Raw genomic sequence first — 23,475 nt, forward strand, 5'->3', positions numbered from 1 at the left:
CCCATCAGAAAAGGACATTCGCTATTCTCTTCATTTTCATTAAACTATTCAAAAAAGAAAATAATTTTTTTTTGAGACAAGAGAAACATCTTCAGAAATCTTTCAAGATTTTTGAAGATGTGTTGTTACTATTTTAAGTCCTCCCAATATTGGGGGGCATTGCCCCCTTTGCACCCCCCCCCCTCCTATAAATCCACCCATGCCCTTCTGAACTAGTCACAAAAGAAAAAAAAATAATGATTTTAAAAACATTTTTGGAGGATGTGTTGTTACTACATAAAGTCCTCCCAAAACTGGGGGGCATTGCCCCCTCTGCCCCCCCCCCCCATAAATCTGCCCATGATCATGATTTCAAGAAGAAATCATTATATTTTAGCTTATATTTCAGATAAATTTTGATTATGCCTTAAAAGTAATTACCTTTTCACGTTTTTAGTTTAGTTGCTCAAATGGTACAGTGAAACCTGTGTAAGTTGACCACTCGCGGTGCAGTACTTTGGCGGTCTACTTAGACAGGTGGTCAATTTATAAAGGGCGGTAATGTTTTTTTTTTTCTTTTTGTTATTTCTTGCACCATGTATTCATTTTTTGAGGAATTCACCCTTACTCTTTCTATTCAGCTCCACTTTCATTGTTTAACATTATTGAAAGTGAAAAAATAATTAAAAATACTATTCAAATACTTTTGTTATTTTTCCCTTGTTTTTAACTATATTAGACACTGTAGTTTTAGAAATTCCTTAAATGCCAGCTAATTTTCGCTGACTTTCTCCATTTTTAATTACGTTTAATATTTCATACTTTTTATTAATCTCAAGTTCCACTAACTTTCTTTTTGAAGCCTTTTTATGTAAAACTTATAGCACAAAGAGCAACAAGCTCGACTCTCCCAGTTCATAAAGGCAAAATTAAAATGTCCTATCTCTTAATCCCTTGCACCAGAAACATGTAACTTTACTCATTACTCATTGGCAGGCCCAGATCTGCGTACCCGCAGTGCGAGGGACCCGCGTCCTTAAAGGGGCTAACGGCCCTAGAAATTGTTGAAAAAATAGAAAAAAAAACTAGCACTAAGGCTTATTCGCTTTTCAAATAGACACTGCTGGCCACTAGGGAAAGGCCCTATATATTTTGTTGCAGGGGGCCCAAAATGTATAGATCCGGGCCTGCTCTTTTTAGCAGAATTCCTTCTACTGACACCTATTTTCATTAAACAGAGTAAAAAAAGCTATCTCAAATAGAACAACAAATGAAAAACAAGTTTGGAGAATAAAAAGAAGCATAAGCTTTATGCTGCTGTTTAGTTAGTAAAATGCTAGTATGTCATCAAAGCATTAAAAATGTTCTTTGAAAGCTGTCAAAAAAAAAAAAATATTATTATTATAATTAAATAAATAATAAAATAAAATAATATGCTGAAGAAAGTTAAAAAAAAATAAACCAAGTGGTCAACTTACAAAGGGTTTTTTACAATACTCCAGACCAAACTTGGCGTACATTAGTGGTCAAGATAGACAGGTGGTCAAGATAGAGAGGTGGTCAAGTTACAGAGGTTTTCCTTCATTATATGAGATAGGGCTAATTTCGTTCCTGACAAAAGCGGTCAACATAGACAGGTGGTCCACTTACAAGGTTGGTCAACTTTACAGGTTTTGCTGTATATTAAATTCAAACTTTATTTTTTTACATCGTATTATACACCACCTCGGATTATACGAAGCTTTTTTTTTCTTCAGGCCCATTTTAGAACCTGCAGATTATAGGCAGGAAAATATGGTTATTAAATTACAGGGTTCATATGCTCCAAGAAAACCTGGAATTGTCAGGGAAAATGAAATAGTTAAAAATGTCAGGGAAATTTCAAATTTTGCCCCCAAAAATTTTTTTTCCAATTTTTTCCCAGGGAATTTTGTACCTTGAGTTCTAATCTTCGTTTTTATCGATGTTTCCTGGAAAAAAAAGTAAAAGCTTTGAGGCAAAATGACGCTGGCAATAAAATAAAAAAAGTGACCCCCCCCCCCCCAAAAAAAAAATCCATTTTTGCCCCTCAATAGTTCCAAAGAAAAAAATTCCTAGGGTGAACAGGAATTATGCACAAATTTAACAGGAGAAGAACATTTTCCTGCTTCTAAAGCATAAGCCTGCGGATGGTAGGGTCAATTAGAAAAATCTATTTTTAATCGAAAAATCTTTTCAGCTATGAATGAAACGTAGTCGCCATTTTTGGTCATTCATAAGATGGAAGTAGACACGATGCTTAAATGCCTAAGTTTCCAAAAACAAAGCAGATTTTTTAACTGCAAACTAATGAAAACAACGCAAAATGTGCTGCAACTTTTTTTTTTAATTTTATTTTAAATATGTAATTTTCTTGAAATAAAAAATTTTGTTCTTAAAACTTAATCTTATCCTCATTGCCTTGGATGTAAATGTGCTAAAAACTTTTCAACTGAATTGTAGTTTCATGAAGATTTATTATTTTTAAATTGTTTTCATGCTACAAATTCAAAAAATTATTTCTTAATATTTGTCATAGCAGCCATATTTGGTCATTCCCAAGATGGCAGTACACAAGACTTTTTAAGTGCCTAAGTTTCCAGAAATGGCATTGGATATTTATTGCAATGCAAACTATTGATAACAATGCAAAATGTGCCCTTTTTTCCGGGTAATTCGTAATTATTTTCTGGAAAAATGCGAAATTTTATCTCCAGAACATTTTTTTATTCTAATTGATCTAGATGCTTATGTGCTAAAAACTGATTATTTTGTCTTGTAATTGTAGTCTTTTAAGGATAAATTATCATTTATAACTTTTTTATGCTACAAATTCAAAAATCTACTCATTATCTTAAATTTTTTACTTAGTCGCCATATTTGGTCGTTTGCGAGATGGAAGTAGACAAAAATTTACAAAAACATAATTAGATGTTTATCTCAATGTCTATTGAAAGTCTATTGAAAGTAAATGTGCAAAAAAGAAAATTTTTAATTTTAATGCAAGCATCCTTTATATGCAAAAGGAAAAAAAACTGATTATTGGCATTGGCCTATGATCGACCGATGTTGACTTTTGTTAGAATGCATTATATGGTATGCCCATCAATGCAACAAAGTTAGTCATATTTATACTGAAAAATAACTTTGTACTGTTTGTTTTCTTTAGCAGAGACCTAACGTCGATTTGTGCATGCGTCAGGTCCGCTCTGATTTTATCAAAATAGGGAGGGAAACCCGGAAGTAAAAGGTGCAAAAAAAAAAGCAGTATTCAGCAGTTCTTTCAATGTAGCGTCAAAAAAGACAGAGATAGCAAGGGCGAGCGGAAAGTGCCCATCCTCAACCAATTGCCCCTTTTTGAAATGGAATCTTTCCTGAGTGGTAGTCTTTGCTTTCGAGAACGGACAGTACTTTGCTCAATATGTTTTGTGTTACATGCTAATAAGAAAATAAAAAGAATCGTAAACCAAAAGCGGAGAAAGATTGCTGCTGATTACAGCAAAACGCTAATATGTATGACATGTGGCATCAAAGAAAGGTTAAAATAAGTTGAAAGTACTTTGTTTTTAACGAATAGTAAATAAATGAAAACAATTTTGAACAAAATGTTTAAAAAAAAAAAACTTAAATTGTGACAGAATTTTTTTTTTAAAAATCCAAGTTTTCTTTTTTTTATTTTAAAAGTAGAAAAGTTTCAGTTCTTACGCATCAGACATCATCTCTTACTCAAACAGAGCCTTTATTCTGAAAATCGTCAAAATAGGAAAACAAATTATTTAATTTAAAACTTGAAAAGACTACTTGTTTTTGACCGCACAAAGCCCCCCCCCCCTTCTCCCCCTGCCGCGTTTTATCATTCCTTTGCCATAGTCAATGTTCCATGTTGTCCCATAAATCCTGTATATTATTAAAAATCATATACATCATTAAAAATAGAACATCATTTAAAAAAAAACTGTATTTCTATAAACTATATATTTCTACTGTGATGTGGACGCTAATACTTGCAATCGATTAAGAATACGTTCCATTGAAAATCGTTTAAACAACGGGGGCTAGTTTCTATTTATTCGAATAACTGTTGTAATTTTTTAATCTTCAATTGCACCAGATTGAAATATAAGCCAAATAGCCGCATCCTTTGATCGTTTTTCCCCTCATAGTCATCCTAACATGGCGACGCTGCGTATGGAACATAGTTGCCATGTTTGGTCATACTCTTAGTTCAAATAAGCAAAAAGAATTTTTTTTTTTTTTTTGGAAATATATTTTCGGTAAATGCCAAATTGTATATTACTGAAGGAGGTTTGTAGTTGAATATTTTCATGCCAAAAAAAAAAAAAAAAAAAACAATAATCTTAATTATTGAAAAAATTCAAATCATTTGTTTATCTAATATTTTTTATTCCCTTCGTGCTAATTTTCTTAAAATTAATTCTTTTCATTAAACTATTTACCTGAAAAGTGCATATTGATTTTTACTGCCATGGCGTTTGCAATGATTTACAGAAAGATTTTAAAGAAATTTGTTGTTGTTTTTATGGGAAATTCTTTTTTTTTTTTCACTGTGGGACCATGGTACTGTGTACACTACTTTATTTTTGGTTTAATGATTTTTTTTCTTATGAAACTTTAAAATTTGGTGGAATGAACCATTTGCTTCAGGAGCTCCCAACCTTCACCCAATGCCTCTTATATTTCCATGATTAATATAATTTATATTTCTTGTTAGCATTCCTTTAGCATCACTTTCATAATATGTTTCAAAAAATACAAATTGAAATCCCCCCTCCCTCGCCCCATTCTCGTACTAAAGTGCTGTTTTCGAAACCTGGTAAAACTGGTGCCCACCAAGTTTTTTGAGTCTAGTGGCCATTGGCCACTTGAAAATTTTCTGAATCTTGAGGTCTATAGATTCAGCCTTAATTGAAATAAATGTTATTTAGAAAAATGCTGTCCTATATATTTTTCTCTAAGTAGATGACTGCAGTAGAATTTTTAAAAATGTATGAAAATTGCTGGTGTAATACGTAAATATATATGGAGGCATATTCAAATCAATTTAAAAATAATTGCAGTTGGAAATTTTAAGAATGTGGTAAAAAATTTGTCTTGTTATAGCCTATTAGTTATTTTAATAACTTTCATGCTATACTGTTTAGTTTTATCTTCTTTTAATTCTTGGAAATACCCAGTCATATTTTTCTCTCAAGATTTTAAAATATTTTAATTAAAACCAAAACTGAATATTAAATAAAATTCATCTATGAGAATTCAAAATAAAGGTGTCAAAACCATGTAAGCTTGTCAATATAAATTCTCAGTTCAGATATATATTGAATTCAGTGATGAATTAATAATGAACTAGAAAAAGTTTAGTAAACTTATGTTTTAATTAGATTTATAAGAATACATATATATTCTGTCTCATTTATACACCCTCTTTTTCATGCATCTTTTTCAAATATATATTGGTTCTCTGTGGTATTGACCGGAGATCTAGGAATAAAATTATAATTATGCTTTACTAATGGGTGATACTAACAGATCTTCTCTAACTTTTGCTTAGGAAAAACTTTTGATGAGAACTATTAATCATTCATTGTGCATCTGAAAATAATTGTTCGCTATAAAAAAAATGCTATAAAAGGGGTAATGATTGTCTCTTCGAAACATAAAAATTATGTGGCTCATCAGCCAAATCTGCTGTGTCTCCATTTTTACATTCAGATATTTGTACTTACTGGGTCCTTGAGATAGTGAATTTTTAGCAAGGTCTTAGACCATCAAATGTATGGTGTCAAATGCTCCTTGATTGCAGCTAGATTACAACAACAAGCAATAAAACAAATACTGCTTCTTTTCTAAAAAAAAAATAATACATCTAATGAGCTAAATTTTAAAAGTTTTTTCATAAATATCTTCATTCCTTATTTTCTTAATATCTCTTTTTCTTCCCCCATTGAATTTCAGCTAAATTTCTTGAGTAGTTTTCTATTGTAAGAGTTTTTATCAAAAGTGAGAAAGAACTAAACAAAACTGTTTTGAGGTTTTATAGTTTTTTATTATTTTCTTATACCTTTCAGTTGTTCTTTATAGATTTATGTATGGTCTCTAATGTATGTATATGTGTGTGTAGTATAGCAGAAATTTATTTTTAGCAATATTTTTACAATCACATGATTAAAATGAAAGATTTTATTGTATTTTCTAAAAGTATAAGTTTTTTGGAATTGTAAATATCTTTGCAGTTATGTTAATTTAATATGAAGTGTAATCAATTATTTCTTTCATCCCTTTTAAAGAAGTTTATCCGACTGAAAGGAGGCACTCCATGCTTAATGATGTTGTCAAATATGTTTTTAAAGAAGAAAAAAAGAACTCTTTGATTTGCAAATACTGCTGGTGTCATAATGGAATGGCTTTAGAGGAGGAGTTTAAATCACTGAGTAAGATTTTATATGAATTTTGTTACTAATTTTTGGCAAAATATTTGATATTATAATATACAGTTGAAACTATCGATCTTGAATGTTGAGGGTTCAGAAAAAAAAAATAGAAAAAGAGTTTTCAAGGTATGGAGGTTTTGATTTTTGCCTTTAAATCTAGCAGCTATTGAGTTGCATAAAATACACCACCAGCTCAGTCATTCCATCCGAGGACTGCAGTTTCGTGCTTATTAGCACTCATCAGCCCGGAATAGGAAGTAACTGAGCTGGAGGTGGAAAACCTCTTAAGGAAGCCAAGAGTGCTAAACAAACTGGTAGCTAATATAAAATTAGCACTGACAAAACAAATCTGTTAACAAAGTTTGATGATTGACAGTTTTTGTTTCATCTACAATTCTTTTCAATTTAGCTATCACTGTAAATTCTGCTTTTGATTATTCCTTCTGCTACCTATCCCCTACTCTTTCACTTAACCTTTTTACTTCCTTTTGCAAAAAAAGGAAGTATTGTATTCAAGAAAAAAATTTCACTCAAAAAATTTTACACCTTTTGGGGGGAAAATCATTGTTAATTTCAATGCAAACTCAAGTGGTGTTTTTATTTGGCAAACGCTTGGCAATATATCGCCAAAGTTTTGGTTGCCAAGTTTTATCGCCAACTTGGCGCAAATTTGGCGGTTTTTTTTTTTTTTTTAATTTGGCCAGATTTAAAGAGTTAATCATTGATCACATTAAAATTGCCAATATTGGGAAAAAATTATCTGAGAAAAAGGTTTTCTTTGCTTACTCCTATTTACTATTATCATCAAATTGGAATAAAAGGAAGTCATGTGAGCTCATTTTGCTTTGCAGGAAAAATAACAGCCCCATGTGACCAGTTTGTCAATTTGAAGTGACACATTTCATCTCTCCCACACCTCGTAGTATTGTGACCCAGTCAGTGTTTGCACATTGCGTTCCCTCTGTCCCTTCCCTCCCCCTCTCTGACCAAAGCTGGGTATTATCTTCAATTATTTCTTATTTTAGGGCTAATCTCCTTCCTACTTTTTGTTCTTTAAACTGTGAAAAGAAAACAAGGTTGTACTTCAAATTTCCATAGCAGAAAATTTTTAACTTTGAAAAATAGAGGTTATATGTATGAAGTATTCGAAAAAAGCATGAAAAATTAATTGAAATTGCTGGGAAATTAAAAAAAAATTAAGATATGCAGTTTTTTAAAATATACAAGTTTTGAGATAGACAGGTCCAACTGTAGATAATAATTACACAAAAGGATTTGCATCCAAATCTTGATAAATTGTTACTTAAAACGCAGTATAAAAATACACTTGTGAATGTAAATTGGTTAATACAACTTTTTCACTAAATTAAAATGCTTTTTTCCCCCTCTCAAATTTTTAAAGGCATAATTTTGGCATGACAAAGGTTAGAAAAATGTTTATGAATTTCTGCAAATCAGTGAATGAAACTAGATGTTCAAAAAGAAATGTGTTTAATGCAGGCATGAGATTCCGCAGATCCGCAATTTTCAGCTTTCTCATATTTTCCCTTCTTTTCCTCAATTTTCACTGCATTTCTATTTACTCCATGCTTTTTTTTTTTTTTTTAAGTGGCTAAAATTACTAAAGCTGTCCTATAGCTAAAGTTATCTGCAAATACATTTGAGGCAAAAGTCATGGAAAAAGACTTGTGTGGCTCCAAGTCCCGAGATACCCTTGAAATTGTGACTGGATTTTGTCTGCTTTTCGCATTTGTTGCTTTTTATGTCTATTTTCTTTTCTGTTTACAGCATTTATGTGTTGAAAAGCGCAATCTTTTTTTCATCCTTGACAAGATTTGAAGTTTTTGATTTCAGAGCATTCTATTATATTCTAAGTGTAGACAAATATTTTAACTTCCTTTTACAAAAAATTAAGTATTGTATTCTCGAAAAAATTTTCACTCAAAAATCGGCCTTAATTTCCGTTTTCCATTTTTCTCACCCTCGAATGAATGTTGAGTTTTTTTTTTTTTTTTCGACCTGATTACACATGGATATATGCCTAGGAACGTACAGGCACCCGAAATATCCATTTTGTCAACCCCCGAGTTACAACGATTTTTCTCATGATATATGTGTGTATGTATGTACTTATGTATCTCGCATAAATCAAAACTTGTATGTCCTAGAACGTTGAAATTTGGTACGTAGACTCCTAGTGGAGTCTAGTTGTGCACCTTCCCTTTTAGTTGCATTCGAATGTTCCTAAGGGAGTCTTTTTCCCCTTTTTGAGGGGAAATCATTGTTAGTTTCGATGTAAACTCAAATTGTGTTATAATTTGTCGGACACTTGACGATATATGGCCAGTCTTGGTCGCCAACTTCGCGATATTTTTTTTTTTTCAATTTGGTTTCAATTTGGCCACTGTTGGTGATATTTAGAGAGTGAACAATTGAATCACATTAAAATTGCCAATAATGGGGAAATGACATTAAATTGGAGTAAAAGGAAGTCATGTGATTCACACATCAACTCGTTTAATATCATGCTTTTTTGATCTACATTTTTTAATTTTTCAAATGTGGAAACATGGAAACTAAATACAAAAATAGGGTCTGGTGGGGGAAAGTGGTCAATGGGGTAAAGTGGTCAGTCGTCAAATAAATGGCTATAGCTTGGAAATAAATGTTCGAATGAATGTGAAAATTTTATCATAGAGTAGGGTAGTTAGAAACTACATTTTGAGTACAAAATTTTACAACTGGCAAAATGTTATTTGGTAAAAAAAAAAATATTTTCTGTCAATATGAAAAGTTTTTAAATCTAAAGACCTCTTTTAACTTCCTTGGGAAATTTTGTTTAAAAGAATTATGAACAGATTGACTGCATAGGAAGCTTCCTACATGTCTCAAGAACACTTACTCATTAGCAGTTAGCTGAATCTATTTTAGATAATTTTTTAGAACAATTTTAGTAAGATGGGGTAAAGTGGTCATAATATTAGGCTTAACAGGTATTGTTCTTCTAATGTCACTTAATCATTAAGTATAAGGCAGATATAAATTAAATATTAATTTCACTTAATATGTATTGTTTTTTTAGTAAATGGTGTTAAATATATGAGTATATGCGTAAGTATACGCGTATACTGGTGTAGGCACGTATGTAGACGTATTCACATAAATGCACCAATAAATACATATATGGGTATCTGCAAGTATTTTTAATCTATACAGATATACATTCGGCTATAACGTATATACTCGTTTGTATATATAAACACTTATATACTCAGGTAGACACTCATATACGCGTACATACTCGAGTAGACACTTACATACAAGCACATGATATACAAGTATACAGGATGAGTTTAAACTTTTAAGCAAATTATTAAAAGGTGTTAGAGGAGAAGATAAGAAGCAAGAATCACATAAGGAAACAAACACAATACTGACGCGCTGCATGCACGCAAAGCCAGAAACTGATGGATGCAAAACTGGTCAAAAATTTACACAAGACAAATTATTACACAAAGACAATTTTACACAACATTTTAGGTTTCAAGAAAATTTTAAAGCGATTGATGCAATTTGCGACCTGCAGCTGTGATATGTGCGTCACAATCACAAAGCACACTCTGTTACAATAACGAGACTTTTGAAAAACTTTCATCAGCCGATGCGCCTTTGTTGCGATGCTTGTATTAGAGCTACAGGCCGTAACTTTTAACAACTGCTCTAAATATCTAAATATTCCTTAAAAACTAAAATCTTGGGCAAAATCATCTTTGTGTAACAAATTGGTGATTTGTTTTGCATTCATCAGTTTCTGGCATTGTGTGCATGTAGCGCGTCAGCGAACGTAAATTCCTTATAATTCTTTGCTTCTTATCCTCCTCTCTCACATCCCTTAGATTTTTGCCCAAGAGCTTGTTTTCACTGTGTAGGCACACATGTATATAAGCTTGTATACTCGTGCATACATACATGTACTTATGTATACACGTAAATGTACGTATATATGTCTATACAGGTATATAATCATGTTTGCACGTATACATACGTATACGCGTGCTTCACAATGTGAGTAGACATGTACCCCCAAATATACACTGGATGTATCCACGAATTAGCTCGTGTATATCGGTTTGTGTATGTACACTTATATATGCGTGTATACGTCTACTGTACACGTATATACTCATGTATGCACGTATATACTCAAGATACAAGTGCATACACTCATATGATGTTCGTTTACACATATATACCCGTACATACACGTGACACGTATATACTCGTGTATACACGCATACACTCCTGTAGCTAATCACGTATACATGCTTATTTACACGTATATGCTTGAGTAGGCACGTGCATGCATGTATCTGATGCATACAGGTATCTACTCATATATGAACGTGCTTACTAATGTTTACACGACACGTATATACTTGTGTATACTTGCATATGATTGTGCATATACTTGTAACTATAAAAATAAGCGAAATATACAAATATTAGGGTTGTTTATAATGGTTGCATCTATTTTTAACTATGACCACTTTACCCCATGCTATGACCACTTTCCCCCACCCCATGGGATAAAGTGGTCATAAATACAAAGGGAAAAGAAAGTGTTATAATGCTACTTAAATCAATATTTATTTTCCTAAAACTCAATGTACCGTGTTCTTTAATAATGCAATGTAAAATAAAAACAAAGTTTAAGTGTTTAAAGAATTTATTGTACCTATTATTCACATAAGTTGAAAACCTACGATTTTATGACCACTTTACCCCACCAGACCCTAGTACTTAAAATGTTGTTCTTTGCAGAAATTTGATACCTCTCGACTAAAAAGTTAGAGTTTCAGTAAGTTACTGCCCTATAGCCTGGGCTAAGGCAGAAATACATGAAATACCCCGCCAGCTCAGTCATTCCAGCTGAGGAATGCAGTTTTGTGCTTATTAGCACTCATCAACCCGGAATAGGATGTGCCTGAGCTCTAGGTGGAAAACCTCTTGAGCCAAGAGTGCCAAACAAACTGGTAGCTAATATAGAATTAGCACAAACCAGACGATTGATGCACTAGTCGAAACGTAGCCTAGTTAACGTACAAATTATCACTCCACATCTTTTTCATTCTAAATGTGACGTTGAAGAAACGCGATTTTTCACGAATGGGCTCTTTATTTAAAGTTTGAAAATGAAAGGATAAAATAGAAAGTTTCTGACAACTATAGAAATTTAAAGATTTTCAAAATGCTTGAGCAACTAAAAATGTGTCTAATATAATTACTGCATCTATTGTACATATGGCCGAGAGCAGGGGGTGGTTTATAAGGTTCAAACCCCCTCCGAAATTTTTCATCCAAAGAAATGCTTTCCATTATTTATTTATTTTATTTATTTATTAATATTTTGGTGACAAAAATAACATTGTTGTTATTATTATTTCAATTTTATTTGTGAAATGAAATTAGTATTACTGAAAAATTGTACAAACTCGTGTGGTTATGGTAATTATTGAGAAATTTATTATGTAACAGTATGGCATTTTGTTTCCTCCCTCCATTTAGATAATCTATTCTAGCAAAAATCAATAGAATACACATCAAACCAAATTTGACAAACAATACGAATGTTTCAAAAAAAGTTTGGTAAAACCCCCTCCGAAACAAAAGTCTGGTTACGGCCCTGATTGTACAGTACTATTTTAGTGCTGTCTTTTATTTTAGAGCCACATACTAAACGTACCTTACCGTTCATTTTATGTCATTCTCTCCCATTGAATATGTGCACCCCCTAACAGTATTTTTATTCAACAACACAGCTTTTTCAACCAATTCGAGGAACACATCCCTCGTGTGAGTTGATTTTCGACTGTATATGGGAATGACATTAATACCAAAAGCTTTGTTCTTGACGGGCAAAGTTTGCATGAAACGGAAAATTTTCTGTTATCATTAGAGATGAAAACAGTCGGGGAAAAAAACGTAAAATTTCGGAAAAAATGGAAGAAAACTTTTTTTCGGAAGGAGTAAATTTTCACTTCGAAAAAATTGAAAAAAAAAGAATTTTTTCAACTTTTCAGGGTTTTATTGAAATTTTAAGCAAAAAGTGATTAGAAATTTCTCATGCTTAAATTCTGATGCAATTTCCTCCCCCACCCTCCCCCCCCCCCCCCGTTTTATGCTAAAATACTGTCTAACATTAATGCAAGTGTTGTATGACAATATAATTTGCATATAGATCAAAAAATGTTTAATAATACTTTTTGAAAAAAAAAACGGTTTTTTTCCTCCATTTCAAAATTTCCGCAAATTTTACATCTCTAGTTATCATACATTTCTTTCACACTGCAATATTTATTGTTAACCAGTCAGGGCCTAAAACATTTTAAAATGTTCATCCACGAGAAATTTTCAGCTGTAAAAATGCAAATGCTGCATTGAATTTGCAATTATCGCTTATTCTTTTCTTTCTTTATTCATACCTATTTTCATGCCTTATTGCTCTTTTCAAGGCGAATGTTGGGGAAATAAGAACATTTCAATGCCAAACAAACTAATGCCATCAAACAGAAAGAATGTGCGGCGTCAAAATAATTTGCCTAAGGTCAGCTCGTATTTTTCTAACAAATCTGATTGGTGCAACGTTTATTCGCTTAAGACTTGCACCAGTCAGATTCGTTTGAAACCTTGTTTCTTCCCTTTTTTTTGAAACTTTATTTAAAAGTAGTTTCTCGGAATTTCTACGAATTACTTTTTATTGCATTGAACTACTCGCTACTCTGCTTTTTTTCAAAAGTAGTGCGCTACACTAGAAACTACTAAAAAATGTAGCTACTACAGTAGCGTCGCTACTTGTACGTGCTATTTTCAACCACTGTTATTGATACATTCCGAATATTAGTCTCTAAATTTGTGCAATGATCTTTATAATGCAAAACCTCTGGTCCCAAGGTATGTGTTATAATGTTCTTATACTGGGTATACATAGGCAGATTTACGGGGGTGCCAGGGGGTTCGCCGCACCCTCAACAATTTTGGTTGGATTTTCAAAGAAAATTTAAATGAAATATATTTTATCATGAGAAAATATATATTTCTCCTCAGGAATTTTGTAAAACAACTTATATTTTTCTACAGCTAAAGGCAAGTTAATTAACTTGAAAGCAAACTCAAAAATACAATAATAGGCAGCTTATTGGGTGACCCGGTCACTACACATCGCCAGTGCGAGAGAAATGGTGCCGTACGAAATCAAAAGAAGTATTTTTCCACTTAAAAAAGAAAAATTATAAATAATTACATAAATCAAATAAAAACATTCCTTTAATTATTTTTCTCAAAGCTGTATTATATAATAACTTTATACTCTGTAATTGGGTATGTATTGGTATAACATTACAATTTTCTTTTTCTTTGAAACAACCATGGCTAATAAAGTCAAAATATATGGTTATTGTGATATACTTCCTCCAAAATGATATAAAGTCCTTACACACCATTCCAGTAAACAGTACAATAAAATCACTCTGGAATCAACTACAAACTAACTTTTCCACTGTAAAATTTCAAAATTTTCTGGAGGGGGCGGGGTGTACTATCACTGAGTTCCGCTACTAAAATTAGTTGCTTTTGTTGCCTTTAATATGAATAATAGACTCCAAAATAGTTACCAGATACAGAAAATAATTTCTAAAATAGTCTCCTATTAAAAAAAAAATCATTTATATCATTTTAATGCCATGAAGTAGGACAGACCTACGTGGGGTAAATTTTCTCTGAACAACATTTTAAAAGGAAAACTTTAAAAAATATTTTCCAAATTTTAGCCCAAGCCGGAATAAACACTAGAGAGAAACCAGCACTGACACATTCTAGTATATTTTTCTCACTGTCTGACTGTTAATTAAAGACAACAGTAAAATACTGACTGTAAAAAAAGCGCTTGAAGCGTCACATTCATATTTCCGATCGAAAGAAAATTAGCTCTCGTTTAAAAAAAATGAATGTATAGTACGAATAAAAGAAATAAAGAACCAAAAAGCAGTGAAAAAAAAAGTAGTTGAGAAACAGAAATCGCGATTGCAAAAACTAATCCTTTAAAAAATCGAACTCACAAAAACGAAGCTGTAATGTATCCTATTTCCCCCTCTTGACCTTGACTCTTCTGTATGGAAAACAGAAACTGATTTAGTTTATGGCAGATTAACTGTCAGTGGTTTTTAAATTAATGATGCTCTGAGGTTCGTCTCAAGTCATTGGGGCGCCAAGACAGAGATTCATGAGATCTTTGTCTTTGGTGGAAGGAAGAGTTTTCTTGTTTGTTTTGAGCAGAGAGGAGAACTGTGAGTGACGGTAGGGTAGCAAGCTGTGCTACTCGCGAGCTCACAGAAAAAATCCATATTTTGTAGTGTAAAAAAAATGTATAAAGTGTGATGTGGACTAAGTAAAAGGTAGTTTTGTCTGTGATTTTGGTGTGTTTTTTGTTCAGCCATAGAGTTGGAAGACCTACGTCCTTCACCAGGATATCACAGCTAAAATAATCTTTCATCACAATATCACAATACCGTTACGAAAATTGCGATCTTTTATGATCGCGACGAAACTTTACGAAACTTTTTTTATACAAAAATATGTTTCACATTTTTTCTGGTCGTAAATGTTTTATTACATTTCATTTTCCCACTTTTTAAAACGATTGTTTTAAAAAATTAAACGTGGTAAACTTTTCTTTTTTCCGTGGTAACTAGAAGGTAAACTTAAAAGCAATTTTTTTTTTAATTTTTTTACAAAATTTTTCTCCTAGGAGAAAATAAAAAAAAAACTTGCTTTTTTACGAATTTAGTTACTCTTACTAAAATAGTCCCTGTATTTTACAACTGATTGCAAAACACTCGCCTTTGTCATCAAAATAGTCGCCTTCGCGGTCAAAATAGCAGCTTTAGTCGCCATTTGCAGTGCTGTATCCCCCCCCTCCCCATCCCCTGTATTGCAATGGCGTAGCTAGTTTCTGTCGCCTGTCTTCCTCTACTTGCCACCTTTTCATTGAGACATATCTGATACATTAAAGCATTGAAAATTATCGCTCAAAATAGAAAACTTCCTTTAAAGTAGCAAAGGGAAACTAATTTAATCCGTATTCTTCCTACAAAAATAAAGGGGGCGGGTCAGGCGCCTATCTCAGAGAAATATTCTGAATTTACATCAAAAATTGCAGTTAAAAGTAACTTTTGGGGAAATTGAGTTCTCTATTGAATCTTTATCAAACCTGAAGTCAGTTTAAGCCTTTGAGGACGATTGAGAGTCAGCTTTTATTTCGTAACAAAGTTCCAATAATTTGTTTTCCCTGCATTAATTCAGCACTGGCAACGAAACAACTTTTACAGAAATATATTTGATATTCATATACAGAAACAGATGTTATATTTCAGAAATATATTTGATATTACATATTTGAATGTTTTCCAAAATTTAAGTTTTAAAAATGCAATTTAAGTGTTGAATTACAATTTAAGGATGTTAAATGAATGAGGAAGGTTCAAGGACTCACTACAGAAATATTTCAACTTTGAACACTGAAATGACCGTTTAGTCATAACAAAACCTTATATTTCAAAGGGTTTTTTTTTTTTCTTTGCCTCCAGTATTAGATTTTAAGTATGATTCCCTTATTTGATTTTTTTTACACCAAAAGTGCTGAATCGCCGCCCCGAAAAGTATATCGCCCCGGGCAACACGACGAAATATTACTGTCAATCACTAAGCTTCAAAGTAAGTTACAGCATTGGTTTGTTTTACCTTTTTCGTCCGCCATTAGACATTGGCTGCAGCTCCCCCTATAGTTTATTGGAGTTGCGAATATTGTTGCACCCCCAGAACTCACAGCCTAAATCCGCCTGTGACTGTATATATATATATAATGTGTGTGTATATATTTAAAAAATATATATATATACACACACATATAAGGCAGTGGGGAGACCAAATTCAGAAGCACATGCTCTAGCTGAGTTGATAGTCACAAAATCTGCAACAAACACACATGTTTTTTTGTGCAATACTTTATGTCACTCGCAACGGTGAAAGTTGGTGATTGTGTAGGATGGTCAGTATCGACATAGAGAATGAAATGAAGCATCACCATGTAAATAAAATAAAATTCTTACAATTTAAAAAAAAAGCTGTTTTGGCGAGAGAAAAGAAAATGTTTTCTGTTGCAACAAAAATTAAACAATTGTCTGAGGTGATGAAAATAAATACTGTGTTCCTTACTTTTAGGCAGTGAGAAGCAAAGGATGTAAGTGGCCATGTTCAAGTTTTGAGTAAAACGCGTTTTTTTTTTCCAAAATCATGCTGTACAGCAGCACCTACCAGGTCTACTAGTAATATTTCTTGCCACAAGACAGAGGAGAGGTTCACCAATTATTTCTACTGGTTATCTCCTAATTTTTAGTTTTGCCACTTACATCCCTTTGCTTCTCTCTGCCTCATGTATACTGCCATGGGCAGGTAAACTGCAGTATCTGCAGAAACATGTTTTCAAGATAGTTGATGAAAGGCGTCTTGGATTCAATACTAACAATAGGGAAATGTTGCAATTAAATACTTTATTTACACTTTTCTTCAGTGGAAATCAAATAAGCAAGCTTGTGCAATAGAGCTAACGTAAAACAGATGACAAAAATGCCAAAAAACGAAAAATTTGCAGTTTCTGCCCTTTACCTGCCCACAACAGTACACACACACATATATATATATATATATATATATATATATATATATATATATATATACATATATATATATATATATATATATATATATATACATATATATATATATACATATACATACATAGGTTACCTTCTAGTCTTTCATCCCTGTTCTATTTTTTTTTTTTTTTTTTCATACTTTAAAGATAGTTTCTTGAAGAAGGTAGCATATTTTTGGGACTCTTTCCATCATACCAAATAGAAAGAACCTTGTAAAGTAAGGGACTTGTCTTCCCCCTGATGACTTATCAATCCTTGCTTCACATACTTTATTTGGTCTTAGTTTGTTGTATTTTCCTGTTTTTAATCTTTTCAAATTTTGCATTTTGTATTCATGACATTTTTTGTTTCTTGATCTTTCATGTTTTTCCTCAACACATATAGAGAGAGACTGCAAAAGTCGAACTTTTGGTTTAGAAAGGGATCATTCCTAATAGAAATCAGGATAATATTTCACAATGAGAAAAAAAAGAGAATTAAAATATGAATTTAATTATAAATTTAATGTTTGTACAGAAGGTTGGGGTAAAGGGTGTCGGTCATGCCCCCAAAATTTCCGAAATTCTAGTTCTAAAAGTGGAATTCTAGTCTTTATTTTGAATAAGAAAGATTCAAAGGCTCTTCTTTGTAAATTTTTCAAAATAGAAATCTTACAAACATGATTGTAAGCAATTTCTATTAACAAATTAGGAAGAGTGCAGTGACTCTCTTCGGGTAATTTTTTAGCATTGAATTTCGAAAATGCAATTTTAGATGATCCTCGATGATGCTAAAACAAAGGGTTTCGGTTATTATCCTATGAATTTTTAGAAATTAAACTCCTAAAAATTCAATAGGTCACCTTTGATGCTGTTGGGATGAGGTTTGAAAATCTGATCCTGAAGTTTTTAGAATTTGAATTTCAGAAATACCCATTATAAATGTTCTTAAGTGCTGTTAGGAGGATGGACAGCTTGAGATCCTAATCCGTAAATTTTTTGAAATTGAAATTTTAGGCACATCAGTGTGAGCCATCTTTGAAAATGTAAGGGGAAGAGATCAGGGTTTCTTTCTGGCAATTTCTCAACATTCAAGTTCGGAAAATGTTATTTTAGGCAATCTTCGATTATACAAATAACAAATGTGACGACCAGCAGCAAGCTCTGGGCCCAGCTAAGCTGGTGCTACTTACAAGTAACCCTACCCAAGTGTGAATCACCGATTAGAATAAAACTTTGCACGACCATAAAACACTTAAAAATATAGATTTTTTTTTTTTTGGTAACAAACACTTTTAACGGGATAAAATTTACCCCTAAAAATTGGATAATGGGGGGTATTAGAGGGTACAACATCTACTTTTACTTTAATAAATTTGAAATTTTCATTACAGAAATTCCAATAATGATTGAAAATTTCAAAAAAAATAAAACTGAAGTTGACGTGTTTCAGGATTTTTCTGAAAATACTTTTTGTTGGATAAAGCATCCCTCGCAATCCATCAGACAGCTAGTTGCTGATAAGCCATGTCATATAAATCTCCTTCTTGACCTCAATATTTCCGATTTCAATAAAATTTTGCATGAAGAACACATATGACAAGATAAGTAATCCTGCCAATTTTTAGATTTCTATACTGAAAATTGTTCAAAATAGAACTGTAAAAAAACTCAAAATGTGCGAAAAAAAGAAAAGTTTGTTTTTACAAACGTCTGTAACTTCTCTACTAATTATAGCAGAATGAAAATTCAAAAAATACTGTAAAGCTATAAAATAAAGCTTTCTATTGATATATAAGGTGGCTTTCTAACAATAGATTTAATATCGGAATTATTCACTGGGGGGGGGGGGTAAAATTGGGACACAGCAACTTCTGTTTTACTTGCCTAAAAGGCTTATTTCAATCCTAACTTATGACCGTCTTTTACTGGACCCTTGTCTGTTATTGGTGGCCTTACCCTAAACGTTAATTTTAATATATAACATTTTTTGGAATCTATCTCTTTCTCTTTTTTTCATTCACATTTCAGTTAATGGTTTTCAATTTAATAGTATTTTCTGTGTATACTTCATATACTTTTTTTTACAGTTGTCTTTCCTTTCTCTTTGAAATATCTTATCAATTAAAATAATTTCATACTTTTTTCTTTCCAATAGGTTTCCGATGTTGTCAGTGCTTCAAACTTAACAAGTCTGAAAAATGCAGCTTTGACACTGTAAATGAGAATTAGATTAGCATGCATGACAAGGAAATAAGAGTATTGTTGCTTTATGAAATGTCTCCATTCTTAATTTTTCCATATTGAGCCTCATCTACAAAAATGTTTTAATTGCATGTTTAATAATGATGATGATCAATTTATTCTATGTTCAGTCTTGTTTCAAGTCGATCCTGAATTTTGTAATTATTTACAGTCTTTACTTTCATTTACTATACAATAGTTATATTTCATACATCAATGTAACATGCATATTTCAGTACAATAGTTTTATAGCTTATGAAGTACACCTCTTTTTCCACGACTCTTTTTTATTCATGAAACATCTTTTCTCCAACAGTTAAGTAAGGTTTGTTTCAAAAGAAATTCCCTTTGTGATATTTTTTTATTTCGAAACTAATTGTGTAATATGTTGTTTTTCTCATGTTAGTGATGTTTATTATTAATTAAATATTGTTTATGTTTTACTTGAAAGTTTTTATTGTTTCATTTGTTTGTTAAATTTATTGAGGTGATGGTAATCTTGAAAGTGTTTTATTTATGTTATCTTTTGTGTATGGTACATTTAATGACTGTTAGTTACAAATTTGTGTTATGTTTTTGAAATTGTTCATTGTTATACAGTATTAATATGTAAACAAAGAAAAAAATTGACTGAAAAAGTTTGCGATTTTAATTTGTATGTTGCCATGGTGCTACATACTTCCAAATTTACTACTTATTAATAATTATGAAATGTTTCAAATTAATATGTGTTATTTCTTACAGTAGTCTCTAAATACTGTTTGAAACTTAAAATGTGAATCATTTTTTATGAAACTAGTTGCAATGACTTTTTATATTCATAATTCTCATTGATTATGATAATATTTTTTACTCAACAAAAGTCCTATTTTTGTATGAACTTTTAAACTGCAGTTTTATTTACAGATATGAAAGGAAATTACCAGAAATATTTTTATTCAGTTAAGTAATAATTATGGCATCGTAACTTCAAATATCTTAAATAATTTCAGTGCCAAAAACAAAGTTTTGCAGAAAATATTTCACTTCAAAGTTTTTCCTTACCTTTGAGGAAGTGTTTCATATTCTTTTGCAGTAAGATATTGTTTTTTGTCGAAGTCTTTTATAGAAGGCTTATATTTGTAAAACCCGATGACAAGATTTAATTGCAATTACATTCACAAAGATATGTTTGATGCTCCCTTTTGCAGTTTCATGCTAAATTTCAAAATATTTGTATCATAATATTTTTAAGTTCAAATTTACTTGTTGCATAGTTCTAAAATTTTAATTTCAAAATATATTTAAATTTGGGTTCGAAATTAATACAGCATTTACATGGTTGTGTATCTAGAACTATGTATCATTAATGTCTGCCATAATTTGTGATGAATAGAAACACATCCATACATAAATATTTTAATGCAGCTCAATGAATTATCATTCTATTTTCTTTTTTATTAAGGAATGAGTGCATACTTAGCATTTTTTACTTACTTAATAATGATAATTATAGTTTTTTGTATATTTTTGTTTTTCATCTCTTGTCATTGATATGAATAAAACAAAAATCTATATGAAATGGTTATCAAAACACCACATTTTATCAAAATTATACCATTTCATCAAATATTAGCTGTACCATACAATCAAGCGTATTCTACAGATAGAGATGGTTTTGTAGTAACGTCATAAACTGCAGAAAATACTAAAAGGCTGACTGCATGCTATATTTTATGTATGACATTTTAAACTAGAATTTTACTAAGAGAAACTATATTAATATTGCTTAACTTTTATAAATTTGAGACATGAAATTGATTCATATTTTAGAATTTTGAAAATTTATTAAAATGAGAATCAATACTTGAAAAAACAAACTATTATGTCTTAGCAATTTTTGTCGGATGTGCTTTGAGAACTAAGTCACAACACTTTACAGATATTGCATCATTTTCAATCCTGCTATTGCCTACGTGTGCATGGCTAAAGTATTGGTATTAATGGCTTGGTATTAATGGTATACTGCTGTTTTGGACCAGCTGTTCATCCCTTGAGTGTGTCGATAAAATGAGTAGCAAGCGTGTTCGGCTGATCACTTAACCGGAACATCTGCCTAGCACCCCAAAGCCCTTGGTCAACCCCTTGGTCCGCAAAGTCCTTGTTGAGATAGGCGCAGTAGGCTTTGGCCCTTATGGCCTGTCATGCCACTGGGTTTGATTTGTTTTAGACGATATTCTCAGAGTATGCCATCAAAATAGACCTTAAAATATTATACATTTATCTGACACATTAAAAGGAGTGTTATTCTTTAGTTTGCTGATTTTTTCTTTTTATACATCTGTTGTTTCAATGTATGATTCATTTTTTCACTATATCTACTTACATTACTTGTGACAAATATTTAATGGTATGACACATCAAAAACATCCATTCTTATGTTAAAGTGTTATATTTTGTTACTTATATTTGACAGATACAGTCGACTCCCGCTACAACGCGATCCGACTTACACGAAATGGCTATAACGTGATTTTTTTTTTCACCAGTAAAGAATTTCCATAACGCGATCTCCTCGCTCGCAACACAAAAATTTTTGGAAGGGAATCGCGGTGTGTAGGCAGGGACGTAGCTAAGGGGGGGTTTTGGGGACAAAACCCCCCCCGAAACGTTAGTCTCAAAAAAAAAAGAGAAAAAGAAGAGAGATGAGAAAGAAAAAAAAATGAAAAGGAAAAAATTCCAAGCGATTATATATATATATAATATATATATATATATATATATAAATATATATATATATATATATATATATATATATATATATATATATATATATATATATATAAAAGAAGTAACCCCCCCCCCCCCCGAAAGTCAGGTCTAGCTACGCCACTGTGTGTAGGTATCCTCTTTGTTATTGGCTACTATTTTGTGAATGGAATTTCATCCCTTTAGCATCGCTGACAGCACAAATTCCCGCACCGCACTAGTCTGACACATTGCTTATACAAATAACTGCTCCTCACTTTGCTTTTTTTTTTTCATTTTAAATGTAAAAGTTGTTGAAATAAACGGATAAATATAATGACACCTAAGGGCGCTGTTTCATCATGTGAAGATAGAAAGAAAAAGGGAAAGTTTCTGACAATTAAAGAAAAGCTAAAGATTATGTGCTTGAACAAATGCGCCAAAGGTAGCACAACAATAAGGTATGAGTGAATTTTCCATATGTGCAATTAAAAGTCAAGAAAAAGGAAGTCTGTAAAAGTTCATCGAGTAGTATCGAAGCAAAATGCAAAAATTATGTAAATGAAAGCTACTCTTGTATTGTGAATTTAAGCAACCAGGAAGAGAGGTGTTGCGTTGCCATAGACGGAAACGTTATAAAATAATTAGTGAAGCAACTGTATTTTGTATTTTAAAATATACAAGAATAACAGTTTAATCCATGGAGGTAGGAGGTACGTCCATGGTTTAATCACACAGTATGACTCATCATCATCTTCACTTTTTTAAGTTACAAATATCATTACTGGATCCACTGTACAGTAAAACTATAGTGCATTTGTTTTTCTTACTACATACTGTACGTACTTTTATGTCTTTCTTTCCCATTGATCCTTGATTTTGTGCATCGTAGCAGTATTATATCTTGAATAAAACTTTTTTTGTTTTTTTTAATTCAAAATATAAATAAAAATTCAGTTTTTTATGTAAGAAACAGTACTCTATAGATAAGAAATGGTTTTTAACAGTCTGAGGTGGTGTTTACAAATGTCTAAAATAATTGGGTTTGTTTATAAAAGTTTTTACACATAGCCTTTTCCACAATGCAAAATTTTGACTTAAGCGAGGGGTTTTGGAACTCATCCCTCGTTTAAGTCAGGACTCGACTGTATATCTATTTCTCCTGTTTTCCCTTTTCATACTTTTAACCCTTTGATGACAACCTTGCATATAATTTTGCAGTTTAGTATTACTCTTACAAGACGACTTTCTACTAAAAAAGTATCGGAGAAGAAAGCTACAAAAATTAAGAAATGAGAAAGTTAAAGTTTC

General features: G+C 31.7%; 1 protein-coding gene across 1 annotated transcript in view; it reads left to right on the forward strand.

Moving 5' to 3' along the window:
- Positions 1-22,150, forward strand: part of LOC129218284 (uncharacterized) — a 44,909-nt gene extending 22,759 nt beyond the window's left edge. Inside the window, exons 6-7 of the mRNA XM_054852518.1 lie at positions 6,303-6,446; positions 19,352-22,150. Coding sequence (XP_054708493.1) covers positions 6,303-6,446; positions 19,352-19,425 — 218 coding nt within the window. The 3' untranslated portion in view covers positions 19,426-22,150. The remainder of the gene's footprint in view (positions 1-6,302; positions 6,447-19,351) is intronic.
- Positions 22,151-23,475: the final 1,325 nt, after the last annotated feature.

This window comes from Uloborus diversus, chromosome 3, assembly GCF_026930045.1.
Source record: "Uloborus diversus isolate 005 chromosome 3, Udiv.v.3.1, whole genome shotgun sequence".
Classification (NCBI taxonomy): domain Eukaryota; kingdom Metazoa; phylum Arthropoda; class Arachnida; order Araneae; family Uloboridae; genus Uloborus; species Uloborus diversus.